Genomic DNA, 23,272 nt, shown 5'->3' on the forward strand with positions numbered 1-23,272 from the left:
ATGTGAGTGAGGGTGCCCACTGATGGTCGGGGGGGAATTGTCCATGGTGGACGTGATACTTGTCACGTATGAAAACGCTTGAATGATCATTGCCTATAGCTCCTTCCATGCTGTTTCATTTCAGACACTGAAAAGAATTATTAAAGCAGCGTTACCACCCTGTGACCATGTGCTTTCCTTATTTATTCAACGAAAGATTTTTTTATTTACCCATCAGGGTCATAACAATAATAAATTCTCCTCTGTATAACGTTTTGTATAGCATCAAGGAGATGACCTTCCCTCAGAACAAGAATTGGTGCCTACTTATTGCTATCTATGTACTTATTATGCCATTTCCTGCGTGTTTATGATGTATATTGCTTATGTATTGTATATCACATCTGTGTTGTATGAGTTTCAGTGCCAATAATACCTCAACAAAGCGCGTGCTTATACCTAAAGTAGTCTGCTTCACCAGCTTTTATTGCGGGCTTATTTGTGTGTTCTTTCTGTCTCTCTGTTTTAATCACATTGCAAGCACAAACAAAAGGTTTTCTCCAACATTTCCATAATCTCATGTTTTGTAGATGATAAACATGCCATTGTATACTCGTCTTTACTTTCCCCATCCCCTAACTCAGCTCTCGGAGATTCAGCTTGAATTCACCACACAAGACTTTTCTTCCATAGACATAAGCTAAACTTTTTATATAATCATATAGGCAGTAACACACAACTGATATAACTGATGTTTTAGATAGGTTTGTGTTTTATAGCTAGATGTTTGTGTTATATTTAGATGTGCATATTAGAGCTAGATGTGTATGCAATTTTGAGTGTGACGTCCGGTGTGTTTAGACAAGGTCTTGATAAATGGAAATAATAAATAAAAAGTACCCCCCCCCAAGTGTCAGTGAGAAATCCATGTATCTCTTTGTGAACAACTGGAAATTTCAGACTCTATTTTGCTGTCCTAACCATTGAGAAGTACAGCTTATGTGCATTCGAAAGGAAAGTTGGGAAAATGCATGCCTTCGAGGAGGCAAATACATGATCCACTTGTCCTTCAAGGAATTAAAGGCATGAGAATACTGTTGCTAGGGAAATAAAGACACTGAGCATGAGCTACCTAGAGCCTGAGAGGATGACTTAGCTAGCTAGCATGTAACTGTCTTTTAAACGGACAATCTAAAGGAAAGCAAGAGAAAACTGTCAAGAATATTTATATACTGTACATACATACATACATCAATCAGCCATAACATTACAACCACCTGCCTAATATTGTGCAGGTCCCCTTTTCTGCCACCAAAACAGCTCTGACCCGTCAAGGCATGGCCTCCACAAGACCTCTGAAGGTGTTCTGTGGTATCTGGCACAAAGACATTAGCAGCAGATCCTTTAAGTTCTGTAAGTTGTGAGGTGGGGCCTTCATGGATTGAATTTATTTGTCCAGCACATTGCACAGATTGAGATCTGGGGAATTTGGAGGCCGAGTCAACACCGTCAACTCTTTATCATGTGCCTCAAACCGTTCCTGAACAATTTTTGCAGTATGGCAGGGAGCATTAACCTGCTGAAAGAGGTCACTGCCATTAGGGAGTACCGTTGCCATGAAGGTGTGTACTTGGTCTGTAACAATGTTTAAGTAGGTGGTACAGTGCGTTTCAAAGTAACATCCTCATGAATGCCAGGACCCAAGGTTTCCAGCAGAACATTTCCCAGAGCATCACACTTCCTCTGCCAGCTTATGTTCTTCCCATAGTGCATCCTGGTGCCATCGCTTCCCCAGGTAAGCAATACACATACACCCGGTCATCCACATGATGTAAAAGAAAATGCGATTCAGCAGACCAGGTCACCTTTTTCCACTGCTCCATGGTCCAGTTCTGATGCTCATGCCTATTGTAGGTGCTTTTGGAGGTGGACAGGGGTCAGTATGGTCACTTTGACCCGTCCACCCTTAAACACATTCATGTGTTTGTATTGAAATATTTGTGATGTGCTTAGTGATTCTGATGCTAAGCTGTTGACTGATGCTGTGATTTTGTCATTCCTGTGAGAAGCAGTTAGCAGTTGTGTGCTGCTCTAATGTCACAAGGGGGCATTGCTAGCGCAGTTACAATGGTGTTTAATAGGAGAAAAAAAAAAATGAACAGATCTCACAACTAAGGGATAACAGTCAGGCTTTACTGTTAGCTCCTAAAAACAAAAGAGGAAGATTCAATGTTCCAGAATAAAAATGTAGCTTTAAGATGCAGTTGCGTTGAGTTGCTGCAGAAACCTGGCTTGGCTAGTTTGCAATCAACGATCTCTGAAAGTTGAAGGTTTGGAACCTGATCCGTTTAAGCAGCGTGCACAGATGAGGAGGCGAGCCACTTGGACAGAATAAATTACTGCTAAAGTGCTGCTGCATCGCTCTCTTCAGGTAAAGATGAAATTAAGCAAGGACTAAGTCCCACTGGTGCCACTATGAGCAGCTAGTCAAAAGGCATTGTGGGTAATGTAATTAACCAAAGTGAACAGACCACGTTTAAACAACAACATAAATGCAGTTGTTTTAATGACAAACACAAATAAACGTACAAGAACACTATGACTAAGAGGCAAAACACTGTGGCAAAGATTACACATAAACTAATAAACAAACCACAATCAGTAGGACAAAGGTAAAGTAAAACACCGTGAGACAAGAAATGCAGTGCAACCTGGCTAAGTGGCTATATACATGAGTGCTCTTTAACAGAAACATGAATCAGGTGCAGGTGGTCATGTGACACTGATGCAGTGGCTGCTGGGTACTGTAGTCAGAGTTCCTTCTCAGATTCATGACAATTATAATTTATTAGAAATTGCTACTAATTGATGATAATGACAAATCAATTATCATTAAAAAAAGGACAGACAGTTGTTGTGGAAAAAAAAAAAGAATTCAGATTTGCCTGTAACTCTGCTGCTTAATAATCTTTCTCTTCTCTACATCATCAACATTGGTGAATTAACGGTGGGCCGCCGATTCTGAACAAAGCTGGTCACATATTGATCAGAGGCTATTATATCACACCATATCGTATTGTATAGTATCACAGCAGACTAAGTGGTATCGTCAAATATGAACTCTTTGCCTGAAGAATTAATATCGTATCATACGGTGTGGAAGCCTGAGGCTTACAGATCTAACTATTACATTTGACTTGAGCTCTGACTGTTAAAAAAAACCCACACAGTTATATATTGTATGTACTATTAGTATTTAAACTGGAGTCCTGCAAAGTGGCTCAGGTCTACACAAGGTTTACTATAGAGGGAGGTGGTCAACATTTGGCATCAAGCGATCTCAGCTAATTCTGGCCAGAGTGTGAGCTCAGTGTGTCAGTGTGATCACACAACGTTCTGTTATTGAATTAGAGCCAATGCTTAAGGCTGTACGGAGTCCAACAGATGTCAGTGTCACTACAACTTCGCTTTTAACCTAAGGAGATATTTTAATGGTAAAGACAAGGTTAAACAAGGGGAAACATGCGAATATATTTCAGAGGATCTGTCATATTAAAAGGGGCAACTTACTTGGTCCTTTATTTATTCAAATAAATTTCATGACCTTAGATTAGGAGCAATGCCTTCATCTTCCAGTGTCCTTTTGGAAATCCATTAGTGATTACAGGTACATCTTTCACTGATCTCGAAAATGGAAGCATTTCATGAAGCTCTTCCCTTGTCCCCTTGATCCTTATGATGCAGTGAGTGTAGTTCTTTGAGAGTGCCCTTGACCCGTGTGCCTGTGGCATTAGAAAACAGCCAGCTGCCACTTCCTGTCTCTAGGAAATGGTCCAGACTTCTGGATCCAGATGTGGCCTAACAGTAAATAACAGCTGAGCCAGGGTTAATCCTGGCACTAATTCAACTAAAGATACAGACATCGAGATCATTCATCAGAATCCTTTCCACTGCCTCTTTTCAGACTATCAATATGTGACATCCACTAACAGTTGAATCACACATTAAGCATCAGAGCTATGTAGAGATATTTAGAGGGGCAGGTGCTCAAAGATGATAATATTCAAATGATATTATTAGAATTATTTCAAGATCAATTTCTGTCAGAGAACAGGATCAGCAGTTGTTTTTGTTTTTGTCTTCCCTCTTTTTGAGGTGTCTTTTGCACTACAGAATAATCAATAAATATTTAATATCTTGCATAATGACAGACAGTGTGATACACATGATAAAATACATGGCTGATTGAAACACAACCTAACGCTGAATCAAAATTCTAGCTACAGAACTAGATAATATACTGCCAAAGCAATTGCATTTAGTGCACTTTATTGCTGAAGACACGTACACAGTAGACATCCAAACCATGGAATAATCGAAGTCTGATCTAGTTATGTAGCCTACTGCTTGATGCACAATTTCCTAATGAAGTGTATCACTATAAATTGAAGGTCAGGTGCTGCCAGCCAGAACCTAGTATCTAGTGTTACTTTATTATTAATTGAAAAGCATGCCTTTCCAACTGCAGGCACTAAAGATTAAGCGAGAGAGAGATTAAAAAAAAAAAAAAAAAAGATATACGTGAAGAATTATATATCAGAAATATTCTTTTTCTTCAGGTGTTCATGTGTTTTTTTATTTTTTTTTTTACTAATCATACACACAATGTTATTGTGATATAATATCTGACTGCACGTAAAATACGCAATATATGGTGTAATATCTGACTACACACCAGTATTTCGGAAGTTTGTGTGGAAATACCCAATAAAGATTTGTATGTTGGTAATCCACAATAATCCACAAATACTGTTTATGGTCCCTAGTCTGATCCTGTTACTGGGTTTCTCTGGATGTTCATGGGTTTCCTCTGGGCTCTCTGGTTTCCTCCAATCTCCCAAAAAACATGCCAGTAGGTGGAATGGTTACACAAAATCGGTGTGAATGTATCTGTAATGGACTGGCATCCCGTCCAATGTGTCTAGAAAGCGGAATGGAAATTTCATCTTGTAAGACAGTGAATGAACTGGGCAACAAACCAAGAAAATACTCGGCCAAGTCAGCAATAAGAGGTAATTTCACAAATGAAGATACAAGACACATTTGGCAGCAAATTGGATGTTAGTAGTATTATCAACACATTTAAGGAATGCTATGAAAAAGTGAGAAGTTTACTTCTCCCCATCTTTGATAGAGATGGTTCTCTTTACCCCCTCTAAAAAATTTGCCAGGATCACAGCTGGGCAACTGCAGAAGTTAATTATGCCTTGGGGTCAGAAAGTCTCCAAAACAAAGTATTGACTAAAAGGGTGCCAATAATTGTTGCACACCTATATTTAACAAAGACATATATATATATATATATATATATATATATATATATATATATATATATATATATATATATATATATATATAATAAACCTGTGTTTTGTTTGCAATTGTTTGATATCCATGAGTGCAGAGTATTTTTGTGAATTTTGTGAACAAAAGATCAAAAGTTTAAACAATAAAGACAATAAATTTTTCACAGCCTTCTTTACTCATATTTACCAAGGGTGCCAATATTAGTTTAGACCGCTTTATTAATGAAGCCGTTTACAGTGTTTTATTAATCATAAATAAACCAGCATCTTTGTCGGCTGTGAGCGAACGTGATTAGTGTGTTAATTGTGGAAAGGGACTTCTGATATAACATTTATCATATTAAGCTAATGGTAAAATCAACCAGTGGCATATTTGGGCTTGTTGCTATGACTACATCAAATATAGTCTGTCCTTTTGAAGAAATAGGTAAAATTCTAGGTTAATCTGTGATTATATATAACTGCATACTGCATCAAAGAATATTTATATATAATGGTCAATTACATTGTCAATTAAAAGGTGACGACTACTGTCTCATATGTTGGTGAACGTTAATTTATGGCAAGGTAGAAGAGAAAACCTTTTCTGGAAGAGAAATTTTTTTCTTGCTACTCATTATAATGATCTACAGCACATCTGTCATTGGAATACATTCAAGTTGATTAAGAACTAACAAGTCAACTCATCCTGCCTCTCGACACAGCTCTTTCTCCCAAGTAATGATGTCGCCTTTTAGGAAGATTTATGAAGTGGTTGGTGTGGGGCAATGAATTAAAATGAAGGACCCATATTGAGCTTCCATGTGGACCTTTATCGTTGTGTTTCCCACACACGATTCACCCACAGGAGATTGTTGATGAGCCTGCATAACCTGGAGTAACTTGTTTTAAAGCAAACATCTTACTTAAATATAAAAGAGTAACATTGTTTTTAAAAAACAAACAAACAAAAAAAGCCATTACAGTCATTAGATCATTATATTCACTTTGTGCTCCTAATGCTTGTAGGGTTAGACAACATCATCTGTGCTCTAATGCCCTGATTTATTACACTTTGCAATAATAAATTTAAGGTTAATGGATAGGATTGGAAAGGATAGGATTAAGGTTAAAAGAACAAAAATGATGCACATTGAAGTCTTTTGTTGCTTAAAGGGAGATTGGAGTTAATGGCCCAGTGCAGATGATAATGCTGTAAAGACTGTAGTTCCACATGGGGGAAAGCCTGAGTTGTAAATAAACAACACAAAATTGATATCTTCAGTTACACTGAGCAGATCAGTGGATGTTCAGTCTAAAGTTTGCTTCATTCAGAACATGAAGCTGTCACCAGGGTAGAGTCCAGGGACACGGATTCACACGCAGAACTTCTTTTTTGCCGATAGAACACTGGGAAACAGGCTCAAAGAACAGGAAACACTAGGGAACCAGAACTCTGAAAAACGAACCCCCCCCGAAAAACTAGAAAATACTAAACATAAACAACCAGTGCATAAACCAAACATAATAAAACAAAAACCACAAACATAACCTGACTTGATGTAATACTCCAGCAACTGAGGGGGAACTTAAGAAGCGCACTAATCAAGCAGGGAAAATAACAAACACATGGATATGGTTACACAGCAAATGAGGGAGACAACAGAAGAAGAAGTTCTACCTGGGGAATGAGGGTGCCCTCTAGTGGTTCGGAATGAAACCACCCCCGGGGGCCATGACAGAAGCTTCCATAATTTTAAAAAATTGAGTGAGTGAAAGTGAGTGAGTTTAAACTAAATAAGTAAATAAAAATCATAAGACCAGATTGGAATTTGCAAAGAAAAAAAAAAGGATTGGAACCAAGATTAACCTCTACCAAAGTGAATGAAAGACCAAAGTGTGGAGAAAGAAAGGAAGAAAGGTAGTGTCATGGCTTGAGCTTGCATGTCTGCTTCCATAACAGGCTCACTAATCTTTATTGATGTAACTCATGATGGTAGCAGCAGAATGAAATCAGAAGTCTACAGAAACATTCTGTCTACCAATTTACAGAGAAATGCATCTAATCTAATTAGGAGGAACTTCATCATGCAGCAAGACAATGAGCCAAAACACACTGCCAACACAACAAAGGACAAAAAAAAAAAAATTAAAAAAACCCCTCCACAAACAACAACTGAAAGAAGCCGCAGTACAAGCCTGGAAAAGCATCACAAAAGGAGAATGCAACAGTTTGGTGATGCCACCGGATCTGAACCCAATAGAACACCTTTGGGATGTGGTAGAACAGGAGGTTCACAGGATGAAAGTGCACCTGAAAAAATCTGCAGGAATTGAGCGATGCAGTCATGTCGACATCAACCAGAATTTCAAAGGAATGTTTCCAGTATCTTGTGGCATCCATGCCATGAAGAATTGAGGCTGTTTTGAGTGCAAAGGGATTGGATTCTGATCTGGTGACTGGGAAGGCCACTGAAGAACACTGAAATCATTGTCATGTTCATGAAACCACTTGACATTTTTGAGATGACTTTTGCTTTGGGACATGTGTGACTTTTGCTTTGGTTTTCCAGTTTTAGTGAGCCTGTGCCCACTTCCTGTCCTCATGCCTCAGCTTTCTGTTCTTGGCTGACAGAAGTAGAACCTGATGTGGTCTCCTGTTGTTGTAGCCCATCATAATTCATGTGTTGGAAGCAGGAAAAATGGGCAAGAGTAAGGACTTGTGTGACTTTGACAAGTGAATTTGTGATTGTATTTTCTTGGGTGTTCTTGGTATACGGTGGTTACTGCCTACCAAAAGTGGTCCAAATAAGGACAACCGTTGAACCAGTGACAAAGTCATGAGCGCCCAAAGCACATTGATGCATGTGTCTAGCCCGTCTGGTCTGATTATTCAGGAAGGGTTTGAGGAACTTTACAAAGGGTTCAAGGTGTTGACTTTGCCTCCAAATTCCCCAGATCTCAATCTGATCGAGTATCTGTGGGATGTTCTGGACAAACAAGTCCGATCCATGGAGGCCCCACCTCGCAACTTACAGGATTTAAAGGATCTGCTGCTAACGTCTTTGTGCCAGATACCACAGAACACCTTCTGAGGTCTTGTGGAGTCCATGCCTCAACGGGTCAGAGCTGTTTTGGTGCCACAAGACAAGGGGGACCTACACAATATTAGGCAGGTGATTTTAATGTTATGGCTGATCGGTGTACGTACACATACAGTGAAAATGCTTCTATTTTGTGTTCTTTTCTAATTTAATACAACCATTTTCATTACAAATGATATTACTGATAACAATTTGAGTGAAAAGTAGAATCTTTGAAATGTTTACATGAATTTCAGAGTTTCTTGGTATTTGGTACGTCCATGTTTTGCTTAATGACAGTGTGCACTCAAGCTGGCATGGACTCCACAGGTTTATGCAAATCCTTATGATCCATTTTAGATCAAATCAATTGGAGTTTTGTCTGAACACGTTCTTCAACAGAAGAGATTAGGCATGAGGAAAATCTTGAACATTTGTACAAAGCAGTTAACGTGATCTATATCACACATTTGCTTAGATTTAAACAGGGACGTAGAAATAGTGCAGAATCTTGTATATTACATATTAAACATATTGAACATTTACTTTCTTGGTTTTATATATTTCAAAATTCTAAAACCTTCTGTTTATTTTCTGTTTTAAATGGAATTTCTTTTATGTGGTCTCAGACTTCTGGACTGTAAATAGCAGTAGTTACAGAAAAGAAAATGTAATCTGATCACTTTGACCCATCAGAACATAAGAATTCATGTCAAACCAGTTCTTAAGAAGTATCATGACAACTAAGCACATGTACTTGACATCTACCAAATAAATAAGATATCGTGTATGTCTGTATGGTTATTATGGAAAGGGCATAAAGGTACGGGGTGTCAAATAAATACCGTAAAAACATATGCTGTATATTACATACATAACTTGTAGAGAAAACAGAAAGTGCTTAAAAATAATGATTTGATTCCTTCAATTCAACACATTCACTTTCATATATAATATAAATTTAAACAAAAAATTTACAGTGGGGGAAATAAGTATTGGACGCAGCAACATTTTTTTCAGTAAATATATTTCCAATGAGGCTATTCGCATGAAATTTTCACCAGACATCAGTATTAACTCAAGAAAGAATTCACACCATTAAAGTCCATAAATAAAGTTATGTGTAATAAATAGTAATGACACGGGAAAAAAGTATTGAACACTCTAACTGAAATGTATTTAATACTTAGTGGAGAAGCCTTTGTTTGTAATGACGGCTTCAAGACACTTCCTGTATGAAGAAATTAACGGGCCGCAGTATTCAGGTGTGATTTTGGCTCATTCTTCTAAACATATTGTTTTTAAATCTTGTTCAATTGGATCCACTTCAGGTGATTGACTGGGCCATTCTATGAATTGATTTATTTTTCTCTGAATCCAATTGAGAGTTTTCTTTGCTGTATGCTGTGGATCGTTGTCCTGCTGGAAGTTCACCCACGTCTCATCTTCATCATCCTGGTGGATGGCAGCAGATTCTTCTCAAGAATCTCCCGGTAAAGGGCTCCATTCATCATTCCTTCAATTATATGAAGTCTGCCAGTACCATGTGATGAAAAACAGACCCACACCATGATGCTTCCACCTCCAGTCTTCACTGTTATAGTGTTTTTAGGGTGATGTGCAGTGCCATTTGTTCTCCAAACATGGTGTGTAGTATAACAGCCAAAAAGTTCAGTTTTGCTCTCGTCTGACCAGACTACACTCTCCCTGTGTTTCATAGGCTTGTCCAAATGAGTTGTAGCAAACTTTAAACGAGCTTCGACATGCCTTTTCTTTAGTAATGGAGTCTTGCGGGGTGAGCATGAGCAGTTGAGTGCATTGCCTATTGTTTTCTCTGTGACGATGGCAGCTGCTGCCTCCAAGTGTTTCTGCAGCTCTTTCCGAGTGGTCCTTGGCTCTTGGGCTACTCTTCTGACTATTCTTCTGACTCCCTGGTCAGAAATCTTGTGAGGAGCTCCTGTGCGTGGCCGGTTGATGACGGAGTGATGTTGCTTTCACTTGTGGATAATGGCCCCAATGGTGCTTACTGGAAGATTCAGAAGTTTTGAAATACGTCTGTATCCGATTCCATCAATATGTTCTGAAACAATAAGTCTGTGAAGATCTTGGGAGAGCTCTTTGCTTTTACCCATCATGAGACGTTTCTTGTGTGACACCTTGGTAACGAAAAGCCTTTTTATACACCATCAATTTACTAACCCAGCTGATATTAATTTGCACAGATAGGCGGTGTAATTACTTACTGATTTCAGCTGGTTCCTTGCCTTACCTTGCCTTGAAGAACTGCTTTTTCTTAGCGTGTTCAATACTTTTTTCCCGTGTCATTCCACTTTATTACATGTAGCTTTATTCATGGACTTTAATGTTGTGAATTCTTTATATTTACATATTTCTTGAGTTAATACTGATATCTGGTGAAAATTTAATGCGAATATATTTCATTGGAAATATATTTACTGAAAAAAATATGACGCGTCCAATACTTATTTCCCCCACTGTAAATTCTAATATATTATTTGTGAATCTCCCATTAGTATTATGACAGCATTTGAGGGCTTCTGTTAAAAAACCCCAAAACAAAACAAGTCATAGCCTTGAAGGTGACCACTGAGCGTGATTACTTTTTCAACGGTAGAGACAATTTCCTTAAAGTTCACATGGTCCTTTCTTTGAAATAAACACAACTTCTTGAATAGTCATTTCAATGTTCTACTACTAATAATAATCTGGTGCTGATGTGCCAGGGGATTTAAATCAAAACTAAAGTATAACTTCACCAAGTACTCAGTGTCCCTCATTTTAAAACACAGATGTTTCTCTGATATGTGCCATTTTGCTATAGTATTAGGACTTTATTCTCACAATAACAGATATTAGGACATTTTTCTTATAATATTATGACTTTTTCTCTTAAAATATTACCACTTTATTCTTGAAATATTTAATTACTCACCACCTACTAAAACCCATCTATTCATACCATTAACCATTATTCATTGTATTTAATTCACACAATTGTCTAGAATGTCGTCGTCTTCTGTAGCATTACAATTTCTCTTTACTTTGTACTAAGAGGTCCAAACCTGTTCCACCATCACGATGCTCCTGTACACGAAGCGAGCTCCATGAAGACATGGTTTGAGAAGGTTGAACTGGAAGATCTCGAGTGTCCTGCACAGAGTCCTGAGCACCTTTGGGATGAACTGGAACACTGACTGCATCCCAGATGCAGGTCACCTCCTCACCCAACCCATCAGTACCTGATCTCATTGTAGCTGAATGAACACAAATCCCCACCGCCACACTCCAAAATCTAGTGGAAAGCCTTCCCAGAAGAATGGAGCTTATTATAATGACGAAGTGGGAAATTTTCCCAGTAAAATCTCGCATTAACTATAAAATACTTTTATTAACCTATAAAGCACTAAATGGTCTCGCGCCACAATATCTAAGCGACCTTTTGGTTTTATATGATCCGCCACGCCTACTTAGATCAAAAGATGCAGGCTATTTGACGGTACCTCGAATAGTGAAGGCTACAGCAGGGGGAAGAGCTTTCTCTTATAGAGCCCCACAGTTATGGAACAGCATTCCTATTAGTGTTCGGGACTCAGACACAGTCTCAGTGTTTAAGTCTAGGCTTAAAACCTATTTGTTTACTCAAGCCTACCCTGACTAGATTCTGTTCTACTACTTCGCAGTCATAATTATCTTTTTTCTCCCTCTCTCCTTTCGCCAAGCCCCACACGAATTTATGGAGATACTAGAGATCCAGATCCTTTCTGCCTCTGGATGGAGCTCAAATCTTCTTTAATTCCAGACTGCTGGGACTACGGCTGCTCTTAACGCCATACAGACTTCATATAAATTCATAATGAACTTTTTCACACTAACTGTTGTTACCCAGATGAGGACGGGTTCCCTTCTGAGTCGGGTTCCTCTCAAGGTTTCTTCCTCTTAAAACATCTTAGGGAGTTTTTCCTCGCCACCGTCGCCACTCAGTGCCTTGCTCAGTTGGGATAAATTCGCACCTTTAATATCTGTATACCGTGTCGATATTTCTGTAAAGCTGCTTTGAGACAATGTCTATTGTAAAAAGCGCTATACAAATAAATTGAATTGAATTGAATTGAATTGAATTGAATTGAATTGGAAATAAATCTGAAATGGGATGTTCAACATGTACATCTGGGTGTGACGGTCAGGTGTCCACATAATTTTGGTCATATCTTCAGCACCATAAGTGTAAATTAAACACAAAATTTTGTTGTAACATAACGGATGGGCATTTCATATGAGAAGCTTGTGGGATTTGATGTAGTGTAGTCTACTCCTTGTGCCTTTTTTTTTTTTTTTTTTTAATTGTGGCATTTGTTAAATCTTTGGCATTAGAATTGGAAATAATGATTAATGTGGAATTATTAGAATAGATTATTATTATTATTATTATTATTATTATTATTATTATTATTATTAGCAAAGAGGGAATACATCCGATGGGTGTGATTGGTCAGGTGTCCACATACTTTTGGTCATATAGTGTATTTTGAGGAGTAATCACATGTATAGTCTCACTGTGAAATGGCTGTTACTCTTGCCATTCCCGGAGATGCCACAGTCATTACTCACTAATGACTGTTTTATCGCTTGTGGACGGTTGAAATTGCCCACATGGCCTCACTCACTTGTGTTGTCGGGCAGTAATGATTTTCTTTAAATTGTTTGTTTATAAGCAGCTTTATAGGAGTTTACATATTCTGGCCGGTTAGATAGCATAATAGTGAAATCACGATTACTTTGCTCTGGGATATAAGTGTGCAGATGGAGAAATAGAAAATGGGTCTATATCTGTGTTACACTGCCCTCAAAACCTAAAATTTACAGCCAGATGTCCAACCATTAATGCTTCACACATCCATTATTACTCAGCTAGTTAATTAATCTTTGGTCAATAAATTAGGGATCTGCTATGTATTTCAGAAATCCTAGAGAGGGGTTTTCAATCATTTGTTGAGCAGTAAGACTCAATACAAATGCATGATATGCTAAATGTATCTGAATGAACTAAAATCATAGAAACCGTAGATTTTTAATCATTCTGAAGGATTGAGCGTGCAGTAAGGTTAGTGACTCTTGTGCTTCACAATTTACTGGGTCAAGACGACATTTTCACTTGCTGGATACATGCACTGTGGGGTGATTTCTCTTTTTTTTTTTCCCCAAGATGTGAAATGATTTTGTTCGCCTAAAATAGAAAAGAACATCTAATAAATGGTCTGAATATGAAAGACGTGAAGTTTCTCTGGGTAGCAGATTGCTATTAGAGAGAAAAAAAGGGACTATTATTTCTGACTATAAAAGAAAAGTCAAGATTCTGTTAGTATAATGGTTATAAAGCCTTTAACGCACAAACGCTAAGGCAATTTAAATTGGGCGCGATTCCCCATATGTTCAGTCAATTAGAGTTCTTCAACCTGTACTTCTCCTCAGTTCTTGCACGTATTACATAAAATTCCACGACCAGTATAAGGAAATTTACAACAACAACAGCAACAAAAACAATGAGTACAATGAATAGAAATGAGAAATATCAGGGTGCCTTAAGCTAACAATTGACCAGATAAGCTGTCAAGGTTTTGTTCCAACACGGATCTTGGAATCAATACCTGAGCAACTGGAAGGCAAAAAATGTGGTGTAAGACATAGATATCTTTTGACATCGTAAATGTAATTTTCCTTAAGGGACAGGAAGAAATCAATTCAAATTCTTGTTCAACATCTGGCAGCATCATCTGGCACCAAGGTCAGTGGGACAACTGTGTGGAAAAAGTATCTCTTAAAAATGTGAAGAAAGACAAATCAGAAGAGATTACACTGTGTTAAAGACTATAATGCATGGAAAAACATTCAGAGCCAAAATGTCTTCTGCAACAATAAAACCAAATTTGGGATTCATTCATAAAGTGTAAAAAAAAAAAAAAAAAAAAGAGCTTTGTCACAGTGAGCTTTTGACTCACTCATTGTTCGGCGATAACTTCACTTGGATACTATAGATTTAAAGCTAAAAATTCACAATGAAGGATCTTTTAACACACTGAATATTGTACATGACCTTATAGCATAGAGTTGTGGAAGAGGATGGGTTCCCTTTTGAGTCTGGTTTCTCTCAAGATTTCTTCCTCATTTATTTGCATTTAATTTTCATTTTGTACACCCAGACATGTGTTAGTTTGAATTTTACCACAAAGATTAATCATTATCATGATTTTACCTTTGTGTACGAGAAGACTACATAAATGAATTTTCCTGCTTCTAGCTTTCCCCCCAAACAGTTCACTGCAGCAAATGTAAATGAGCAAATGGTGGCACAGGAGGTATAAGCAATGCATTTGTTCAATTCTGGCTCATTTTCTGCCCAATTATTTGTTGTTAAGGCGGTTAAAAGCTTAATATTTTGCCATTTTGTCTTAGCCCTTTTTTTTTTTTTTTTTGCCCAGGAGTCTGTGAAATACTCTAACATTCAAATAATGGCAAATAAGAATATTAATGATATGAACATAAGGATTTTGGACCACTTAGTCCTAAATAAGCAGGTGAGATGGACATGAATATGGAGATGAGACTCCTGGTTCAGTTCTGACCTCATGTCTGCTTGAATTTTTGCTGTGTCTGTGTGGGTTTCCTCCGGGTTCTCTGGTTTCCACCCACCTCCCCAAAACATGCATGTAAATGCACTGACTGCACTAAATCAATGTTTGTGTGTGTGTGTGTGTGTGTGTGTGTGTGTGTGTGTGGTGCCCTGTGATGGATGCCCTGTATATTCCCACCTCACACCCAGAGTTCTCGGGAGATGCTCCAGATCCCCTGTGACCCTGACCAGGATTAAGCACTTACTGCAAATGGATGAATGAAAAAGCTATTTCTAGTTGAGGGTGACTCTTATGGAGATGGGGCAATCTGAACACAGAAAATGCAGAGGAAGAGCCAAAAAACTGTCTGCAACTGATTAATAATCTCCCACAGGGACAGAAGAAATTCAGTCAGGTACTTTTTCACAATCTGGCAGAGTTATTTGGCACCGAAGTCAGTGATTTCACTGCGAGAAGAAGTCCTATGAGAAATGATCGTTTGCTTTGCTGTTCGTTGGCAAAGTGAAATATATCGCAGTGCATTAAAACTATAAATCATGATAAGATGATTAGAGGAACAAAATTTAATGAATTCAAATTTGCAAGTTTTGATTGGGGTGACACCTGGGAATAGCGTTACTGCTAGCTTTGATCTCGAGTCTGTATGAACGTTCTCCCCATGGTTTCTTCTCACCTCCTAAAAACAAGCCTGTAGGTTAATTGGCTAATCTAAATGGCCCCACATGGTTTATGAGCGTGAAAATGTGTATATGTACTGTGTGTGTGTGTGTGTGTGTGTGTGTGTGTGTGTGTGTGTGTGTGTGTGTGTGTGTCTTGTGTGTGTGTGATGCCCTGTGATAGACTAGCATCCTGTCTGTCCAGGGAGTATCCCCCTGGGATAGGCTCCAGATCTACTGTGACCCTGACCATGAGAAAGAGGTTATGAATTATTTTTGAATTCTCAACAGCATGACAGAACAAAGGTTGGCTAGAAATATACAGTCATGTGAAAAAATAAGTACACCCCATGGAAATTGTTTGCTTTTTTGACATATTTGGACAAGCAAACATTTGATCATTTTTGAACCATTACCTATTCATGAAGTTGATATACTTTAAAAAACGAACTTTTTCAGTCATTTATTCAACAGAAATATCAATAAATGTGATATTCTTCTTTGGAAAAAGTAAGTACACCCTTGGCTCAGAAGCTAGTATTGCCCCCTTTAGCAGAAATGACTTCTTGTAGGCGTTTTGTATAATTATCCACCAGGCTTGCTGGAATTTTTGACCATGCTTCCATACAATATTCTTCCAGCTGCAATATGTTTGAATGTTTTCTTGCACCACCCATTTCAAACCCCCCCCCACAACATTTCAATGGCATTCAAATCTGGGCTTTGACTAGGCCATTCATTAGATCACTAACCTGTTGAATAGTCCACTTTTGGTTCAACTTCAACTTTCGGACAGATGGCCTCACATTATCTTCAAGCACTCTTTGATATGATGCAGAATTCATAGTTGATTCAATGAATGCAAGCTGTCTAGTCCCTGAGGCAGTGAAGCAACCCCAAACTGTAACATTTCCACCACTGTGCTTCATAATTGGTATGAGGTGCTTCTCCTGAAAAGCTGTCTTTGGTCTGCGCTAAACATGTCTGCTGTTATTGTGGACAAACAACTCTCTCTTTGATTCGTCTGTCCAGAGCACATTATTCCAAAATTTGTGTAATCTCTTTCTGATTGTAGAAGCATGCACTTTAACACCAACTGTTGCCAGACTTACTAGCAGATCCTGTGATCCAGAAATTTTGGGGTTCTTGGAGACTTCTTTTTTCATCAAACGGTCTGCTCTTGGGCTCAATTTGGTCAGACAGCCGTTCCTGGACAAATTGGCAGTCATTTGAAATCTGTGCCACTTGTAGATGATTTTCCTTACAGTGGAATGATGTATTTCAAATAATTTGGAGGTCTTTTTAAATCCCTTAGCTGACAGATAGGCATCCACAACCTTTTTTCTGAAGGCCTTACAGGACTCTCTAGATCTTGGCATGATGACAAAACACACTTAAAATTAAAGGGAACACCAGACACTAGATATGAGAGGAGTATAAATACGTCCAGTTCCACCTGCACTCCCTAAGCAGGTTCTAATCACTGGCATCCAATCTTCAACACCTGATTCTAATTTTATGTATTTGAAGGTGTGATAAATGTAGGGGGTGTACTTACTTTTTCCATGTGACTGATCTGTTTTTTTGTTCATTTAAAATGTGAAAATTACTACAAAATGTCAATTGTATGTGTCATTTGATAGTTTATCACCTTTATTAATAGGCATAGAGCATCAAATGTTTGCTTGTCCAAATATGTAAAAAATAAATAAATAAATAAATAAATAAACACTCAACAATTTCCAAGGGGTGCACTTATTTTTCCACATGACTGTATGGATTGACATCTGCAGGCTTCTGTGAAGCACAAATACAGCTCAGTTATGGTTACCGTGTAAATCAGCCAAAGCTGTAGGGCATTTATAGTGAAAATAAATTTCAATGATAAATGCTGTTAAAGCCAAAAAGCATTCATTTTGATTCATTATTCTGCTCTTCTGGAAAAACAACTGATTATGATATAATGGCAATAACACAATTTCAGCAGTGTGGCCAAACAAATCTCTCAGGTGGCCTTTTATTATTATTTGGCGTGACACTGTAGTTCTTGTTTCCTGTTTAAAAAACCCATCATAATTTAAATGTTAGGTCAATGAGAGAAAAGGTCACAGTGGTGCAAGGAATAATGTCTCAAATGTCACAATAAGCTGAGTAGAAGCCCAACAATATGCAGATGGCCTGATTTATAACACTTCACTGTGTGCCACATGTTGTTGTCATGTGCTTGCATATATATTGTTGAATGCTATATGACAAATTTCTTGTACAGTACATGCGAATGTGCTTACTAAAATAAAGTGATTCTGATTCTGATGCAGAAACTGTTTCAGCAAATCAGCAGGACACATAACCACCCTAGATCTGCTGACCTTTAACCCCAAAGATGACATGATTGATGCCCTGATTCACAGATTTAATTGTTCAACTGAAGTTTTCTTGTTGTTATTTTTTGTGTCCATTTTTCTGCAATGAAAGCTGGAATTTCAGAGCAATAAATGAGTGTTTTGTTTTTCTAAATGTATCTCTCTCTCTCTCTCTCTCTCTCTCTCTCTCTCTCTATCCCAGGGAGCATAGGGCACGAGGTGGGGTACACCCTGGACGGGGTGCCAATCCATTACAGGGAACACTCACATACACATTCACATACCTATTCACACACTACGGACACTTTGGACATTCCAATAAGCCTACCATGCATGTCTTTGGACTGGGGGAGGAAACCGGAGTACTCGGATGAAACCCCCGCAGCACAGGGAGAACATGCGAACTCCGCACACACAGGACCGAGGTGAGAAAAGAACCCCCGACCCTGGAGTTGTGAGGGGAACGTGCTGATCACTAAGCCACCGTGTGCCCCTTATATATTGAAATGCAATATATTGGAGATTGAAATGCTTGAATAAATCTTTGCCAAGATTACATACATGGAATAAGCAAAGTGCGTAACTGAAAGGATTTAAATATAATTTAGTAATACTTTCTGAATATGGAAAAGCAAAATTCTTGCTCTGCCAGGGTCTATTCCTTCTGTCATTTATCACATCAATAGTTTATGCAGTTTTTGCCTGAATGAGGACATATCCTGGAATTATGGTTTCCATTAGCAGGAATTTCTCTCGCTCATGTAAGCTAGTTTTATAACACTTTGTACTTGTGAAAAACGCACTCTTACGTTCTGTATCTAATATGTAAACAGGGGGCTAAATTTAAAATTAGCCATACAATTTAAGAAGATTCTCGTTAATAAAGACACCTAATTCTCTGCCTATGCTTTGCAAAGACAAATGTAATTAGCATTGATTATAAGCCAATCAAATCCCATTCTTCAGACGTGCTGAGACGCACTGACGGGCAAAATTTAATGAATTTATTAGCATGAATATGAGGTTTAATTGCTGCACTAGAGGGGGAAAAATCTTCAGCTGAAGAGAGTGAAATGTTCCTGAGAGACAAAAACCATTTCCTGTTTTCCCCCCCACAAAATGCCTGCGCTAAATGTTTAAATGAGCCCTTAAAGGGGTTGAAACACATCAGTGTATAATCACAGCGCACACAGAATTCTATTTTGTTGCCTTTTGGTACTTGAGCTTTTTATATCTTTTGCCCATATTTCTGAAAAAAAGAAGAAGAAAAGAAACAGGTTCCTCCACAAGACTGGGTTTTCCACAAGGCTGAAATTTATGTCCTAATGTAACAAAAAAAAGGCTTTGTTATACAGAAAACATTGCGAGAGTCCTTACAAAGACTGGACTTATACAGTATTTCTTATGAGACTTACTATTGATTTTTTTTAATCAACAATTAGATACAAATGAAATTATACAGTGCTTAGTCTCCTTGTTACAGCTGCAAGGTTGAATTGGAATAAGCATGCTACACCAGATTGAATTGTATGACATTTGTCATTTAATATGTAAAATATGTAACCACATTCAAGGACAATTCATTTACACAAACAAGACTATTGTAAACAATGCAAAGTATAGTTTATATTTTTCTGATTCTGCTGCTAATATCCTGCATACTGTACAACCACAGCTGGTAAAACTGCAAAAATGGATCAACAAACACTGACATTTACATATTTTATATGATGTGCAGAAATTAACATACCCATAGTGAACGGTGTAACCATATTGTAGCTTTTAATGTGTTTTCACCATGGATTAAATATTGTAGTCGCTTGCTCTATTTTGACTAAAATGATTAGTTATTTATGAACACCTGTGTCTGTGGTGGCGCTGCAAGATGATCAGTTTAAATTACATGTCGCTAAATCATAATTCATGTCCAACGCACACTGACAGTTTTCCATTTTTTAACAGCTAAAGTGTGAGAGGGGAGTAAAGTAATTATAGGTAATGCTCTTAGTTAATCATGCTCACATCAAAAGCTTCCCACACATCCATTTCCATGGCCATATTATTGAATGCTGAAGATTAAACTTCAGCCATGTTATACCACTGGTGATATGTTCTCTATCGACAGGCTGTTGAAGTCAGGTGTGCTCCTAGACTCTATCCTCTCAGACAGGCTTTGAAGAGACAGCATCTGGTTGAATTCCCCAACACTTGTGTGTGAGCACCAATCTGAGAGTGTTTCCTCAGACACCTGAGCCCCAGTCCCCTGCCTCTGGCTGGATGTCTGTCGCTTAAAAAGGAGCAGTCTTGGTAGCTTGGTGGAGCTTGAAGTGCTGAGGAGAGACAGCATCCGTTGGTTGTACTTGGACTTGATTACCTTGGCAGAGCGGTGAAGATCCCCTAGGAAACAGTAGCAGATGGGGTTGAGGCTAGAATTGGTGAGACCCAGCCACTGGGCAAATGGCCGGGTCTGTAGGATCCAGTGTGGGGGATGCGTCTCGTGGTCAATTAAAATATCAGTGACGTACAGGGGCAGCCAGGAGACGGCAAAGAGTAGGACCAGGGTGACCACTACCTTTGCAATCTTCTTCCGCATCTTCAAACACGAAGCATACATCACCTGACTGTGAGGGTCAAAGTCACTGAAATGCCGTGATGCCCTCCAGAGCTTCCGCCCGGTAAGGAAACTGATGGTCAGGTTAAAAGCCACAGGTATACAGTAGAGCGTGATGAAGAGGAGCACGTTATAAACCTGCTTGAGCCTCATCTGTGGCCACAGCTCTCTGCAGATAGGAACTGCAATGTTTATCAAACAGATCTCATCCAACCTGATCATGAAAAGAAGAGGAGAACAGATGCTGGAGCTCAGAATCCACACAACACTGATGGTAATGTAAATCTTTCTCTGGGTGAAGTAGGAGCGGGCATTCAGTGGGCTGTGGACACTGTAATACCTGTTCACGCTGATGACCGTTAGGCTGAGTACACTGGCTGACACAGAGACTGCCTGGATGAAGGGCACCGCCCTGCAGAGCAGATCCCCATACACCCAGGCTGTGTAGATAGTATGGCCCAGGGTTATGGGCATGCAGATGCAGACTACCATCAGGTCACAGATAGCCAGGTTGATCAATAAACTCTTCGTAGCGCTGACGCTCTGAACCTTCCTGTTTCTCTGGCTGGTGAGCATCCGAATGGCTGTGAGGTTCCCCATGAAGCCAACCAAAAACGACAGTGAGTACATTACAGTCAGGGAGATAGTGGTTGGCTCCTGGATGGTCAATAATAACGTTCTTTCCAGTTCACTGTTCTGATGAGGGAACCAATCACTGCTCTCCCCGCTGATGACCGAGCCATTTACTGACAACATCGGACTATGGAAATTGAATTCACTGCAATTCATCTTTAAGTTTTAATCAAGCAGAAAAAAAAAATCTCCACGCATGCCCGAGTGCTCGAGCTTGTGGCAGCCTGAGAAGGTACAACTGCAGCTTCGGATTTTGAATTACCACCAGCCTCAGTACACGTCGCTGTTGCCTTCCATCATTTCATCTCCCAACAAGTGTACTGAAAGGAACCATTCCACAATTTATCCAGCTGCCCTACAATAAACCAAGATGTTAGATGTTACACTTTTAATACCACTTTACTGAAAATGTGTGCAGATGCTTGCAATAGTGGCTGGTATGCTGTCTGTGGAGTAGCACAGGGATGCTTTTCTCAGTGACCACTCATGTTGCTTCAAATCAGTTGCGTATAAAGCAACAGTGTTCTTCCCAGATATATGGGAGATAGAAAGAAGTCTACTTTTGAAAAGCAACTTTTACAATGCTTTCCCCCAAAGGATTTGCATCATAGTAATTAAAATGACACACAACCACTTTTAATTAAGGTGTTTGTTAGTAAAGTGAAGCACGTACCATGATGACTGCGGGAAATGTTTCCAGTAAGAGGTGCATGGCTGGTCCCGTTTTTCTCCATGTTGCAGTCTCCTGAGAAAGGATTGTTTCTACGTGCGACCCCCGTATGGCATGGTTGAATTTTGCACGCTTTTCTTCTAGAGAACACACACTGCTACTGAAAGTGATGCATCTGACTATCCGTGCGCACGTCTCTCTCTCTCTCTCTCTTTCTCTCTCTCTCTCTCTCTCTCTCTCTCTCTCTCTCTCTCTCTCTCTCTCTCTCTCTCTCTCTCACACTCACTCACTCACTCACTCACTCTCTCTCTCTCTCACTCACTCACTCACTCTCTCGCTCTCTCTCTCTGTGTGTGTGTGTGTCTCAAGCTGCTAATGCGCCTGTGCGACTCACTGAGACGAAGCTCTGTGAGTCATGTTTATATTCTTTTTTTGGATTTTATTGACTTTTTATTCATTCTTTTAAGAAAATGTTATTCATTCGTCTATTATAATAATTCCACATTAAGAATTATTTCCACATCAAATGCCAAAGATTTAACAAATGCCACAGGTTAAAAAAAAAAAAAAAGACACAAGGAGCAGACTACACTAAATCAAATCACGCACTTATCTAATATGAAATGGTCACCTGTTATCAGTTACAACAAAATCTCTAGTTTTTAAAAAAAATTTATTAACTCTTATGGTGTTGAAGATACATAACCAAAGGTATTTGGACACCTAACCATCACACCCAGATGTACTTGTTGAACATCCCATTCCAGAGTTAGTCCCCCATTTGCTGTTTTAATAAGCTCCACTCTTCTGGGAAGGTTTTCCACTAGCATTTGGAGCTTGGATGTGGGGATTTGTGTTCATTCAGCTACAAGAGCTTTAATGAGGCCAGGTACTGATGTTGAACTAGTGAGGAGGCTCCAGTTTCAGTTCGTCCCAAAGGTGTTCAATGGGGTTGAGGTTAGGACTCTGTGGAGGACACTCTTCCACTCCAAACTTCTCAAACCATGTCCTCATGGAGTTCCCTTTGTGCACAGGGGCATCGTCATGCTGGAATGGTTTCAGCAGGGCAAGACTGGGGCATAATTTCATTTTCCCACAACAAATGTTTTAAACCACTGACAACCCTATTTTTTCTTTCCTAAATTCAATTTATTACACACAGTATGGCCATCCCATAAAAACATAAACAACAAACTAGAGGTAGTGAAGCAGGCCTAATTTATCAGCTGCACACAACATTATGCCAAATATTTAACAACACCAGAATTGCAAAGCTACCAGT

The 23,272-nt window shown here is 38.9% G+C and overlaps 1 protein-coding gene across 1 annotated transcript; it reads right to left on the minus strand.

The window, feature by feature from the left end:
• Nucleotides 1-19,072: 19,072 nt before the first annotated feature.
• Nucleotides 19,073-22,346, minus strand: LOC108256865 (neuropeptide FF receptor 2). The gene is made up of 2 exons (XM_017454088.3): nt 21,994-22,346; nt 19,073-21,675 (listed from the first exon to the last, which is right to left on the minus strand). Exon 2 carries the CDS (start codon nt 21,474-21,476, stop codon nt 20,169-20,171), a length of 1,308 nt encoding a protein of 435 aa, XP_017309577.1. The 5' UTR covers nt 21,477-21,675; nt 21,994-22,346; the 3' UTR covers nt 19,073-20,168.
• Nucleotides 22,347-23,272: the final 926 nt, after the last annotated feature.

Source organism: Ictalurus punctatus, chromosome 24 (assembly GCF_001660625.3).
Source record: "Ictalurus punctatus breed USDA103 chromosome 24, Coco_2.0, whole genome shotgun sequence".
In the NCBI taxonomy this organism is placed as follows: Eukaryota; Metazoa; Chordata; class Actinopteri; order Siluriformes; family Ictaluridae; genus Ictalurus; species Ictalurus punctatus.

Coding starts and splice junctions, on each gene's coding strand:
- LOC108256865 (XM_017454088.3), bottom strand. CDS start 21,476: ATGAATTGCAGTGAATTCAATTTCCATAGTCCGATGTTGTCAGTAAAT.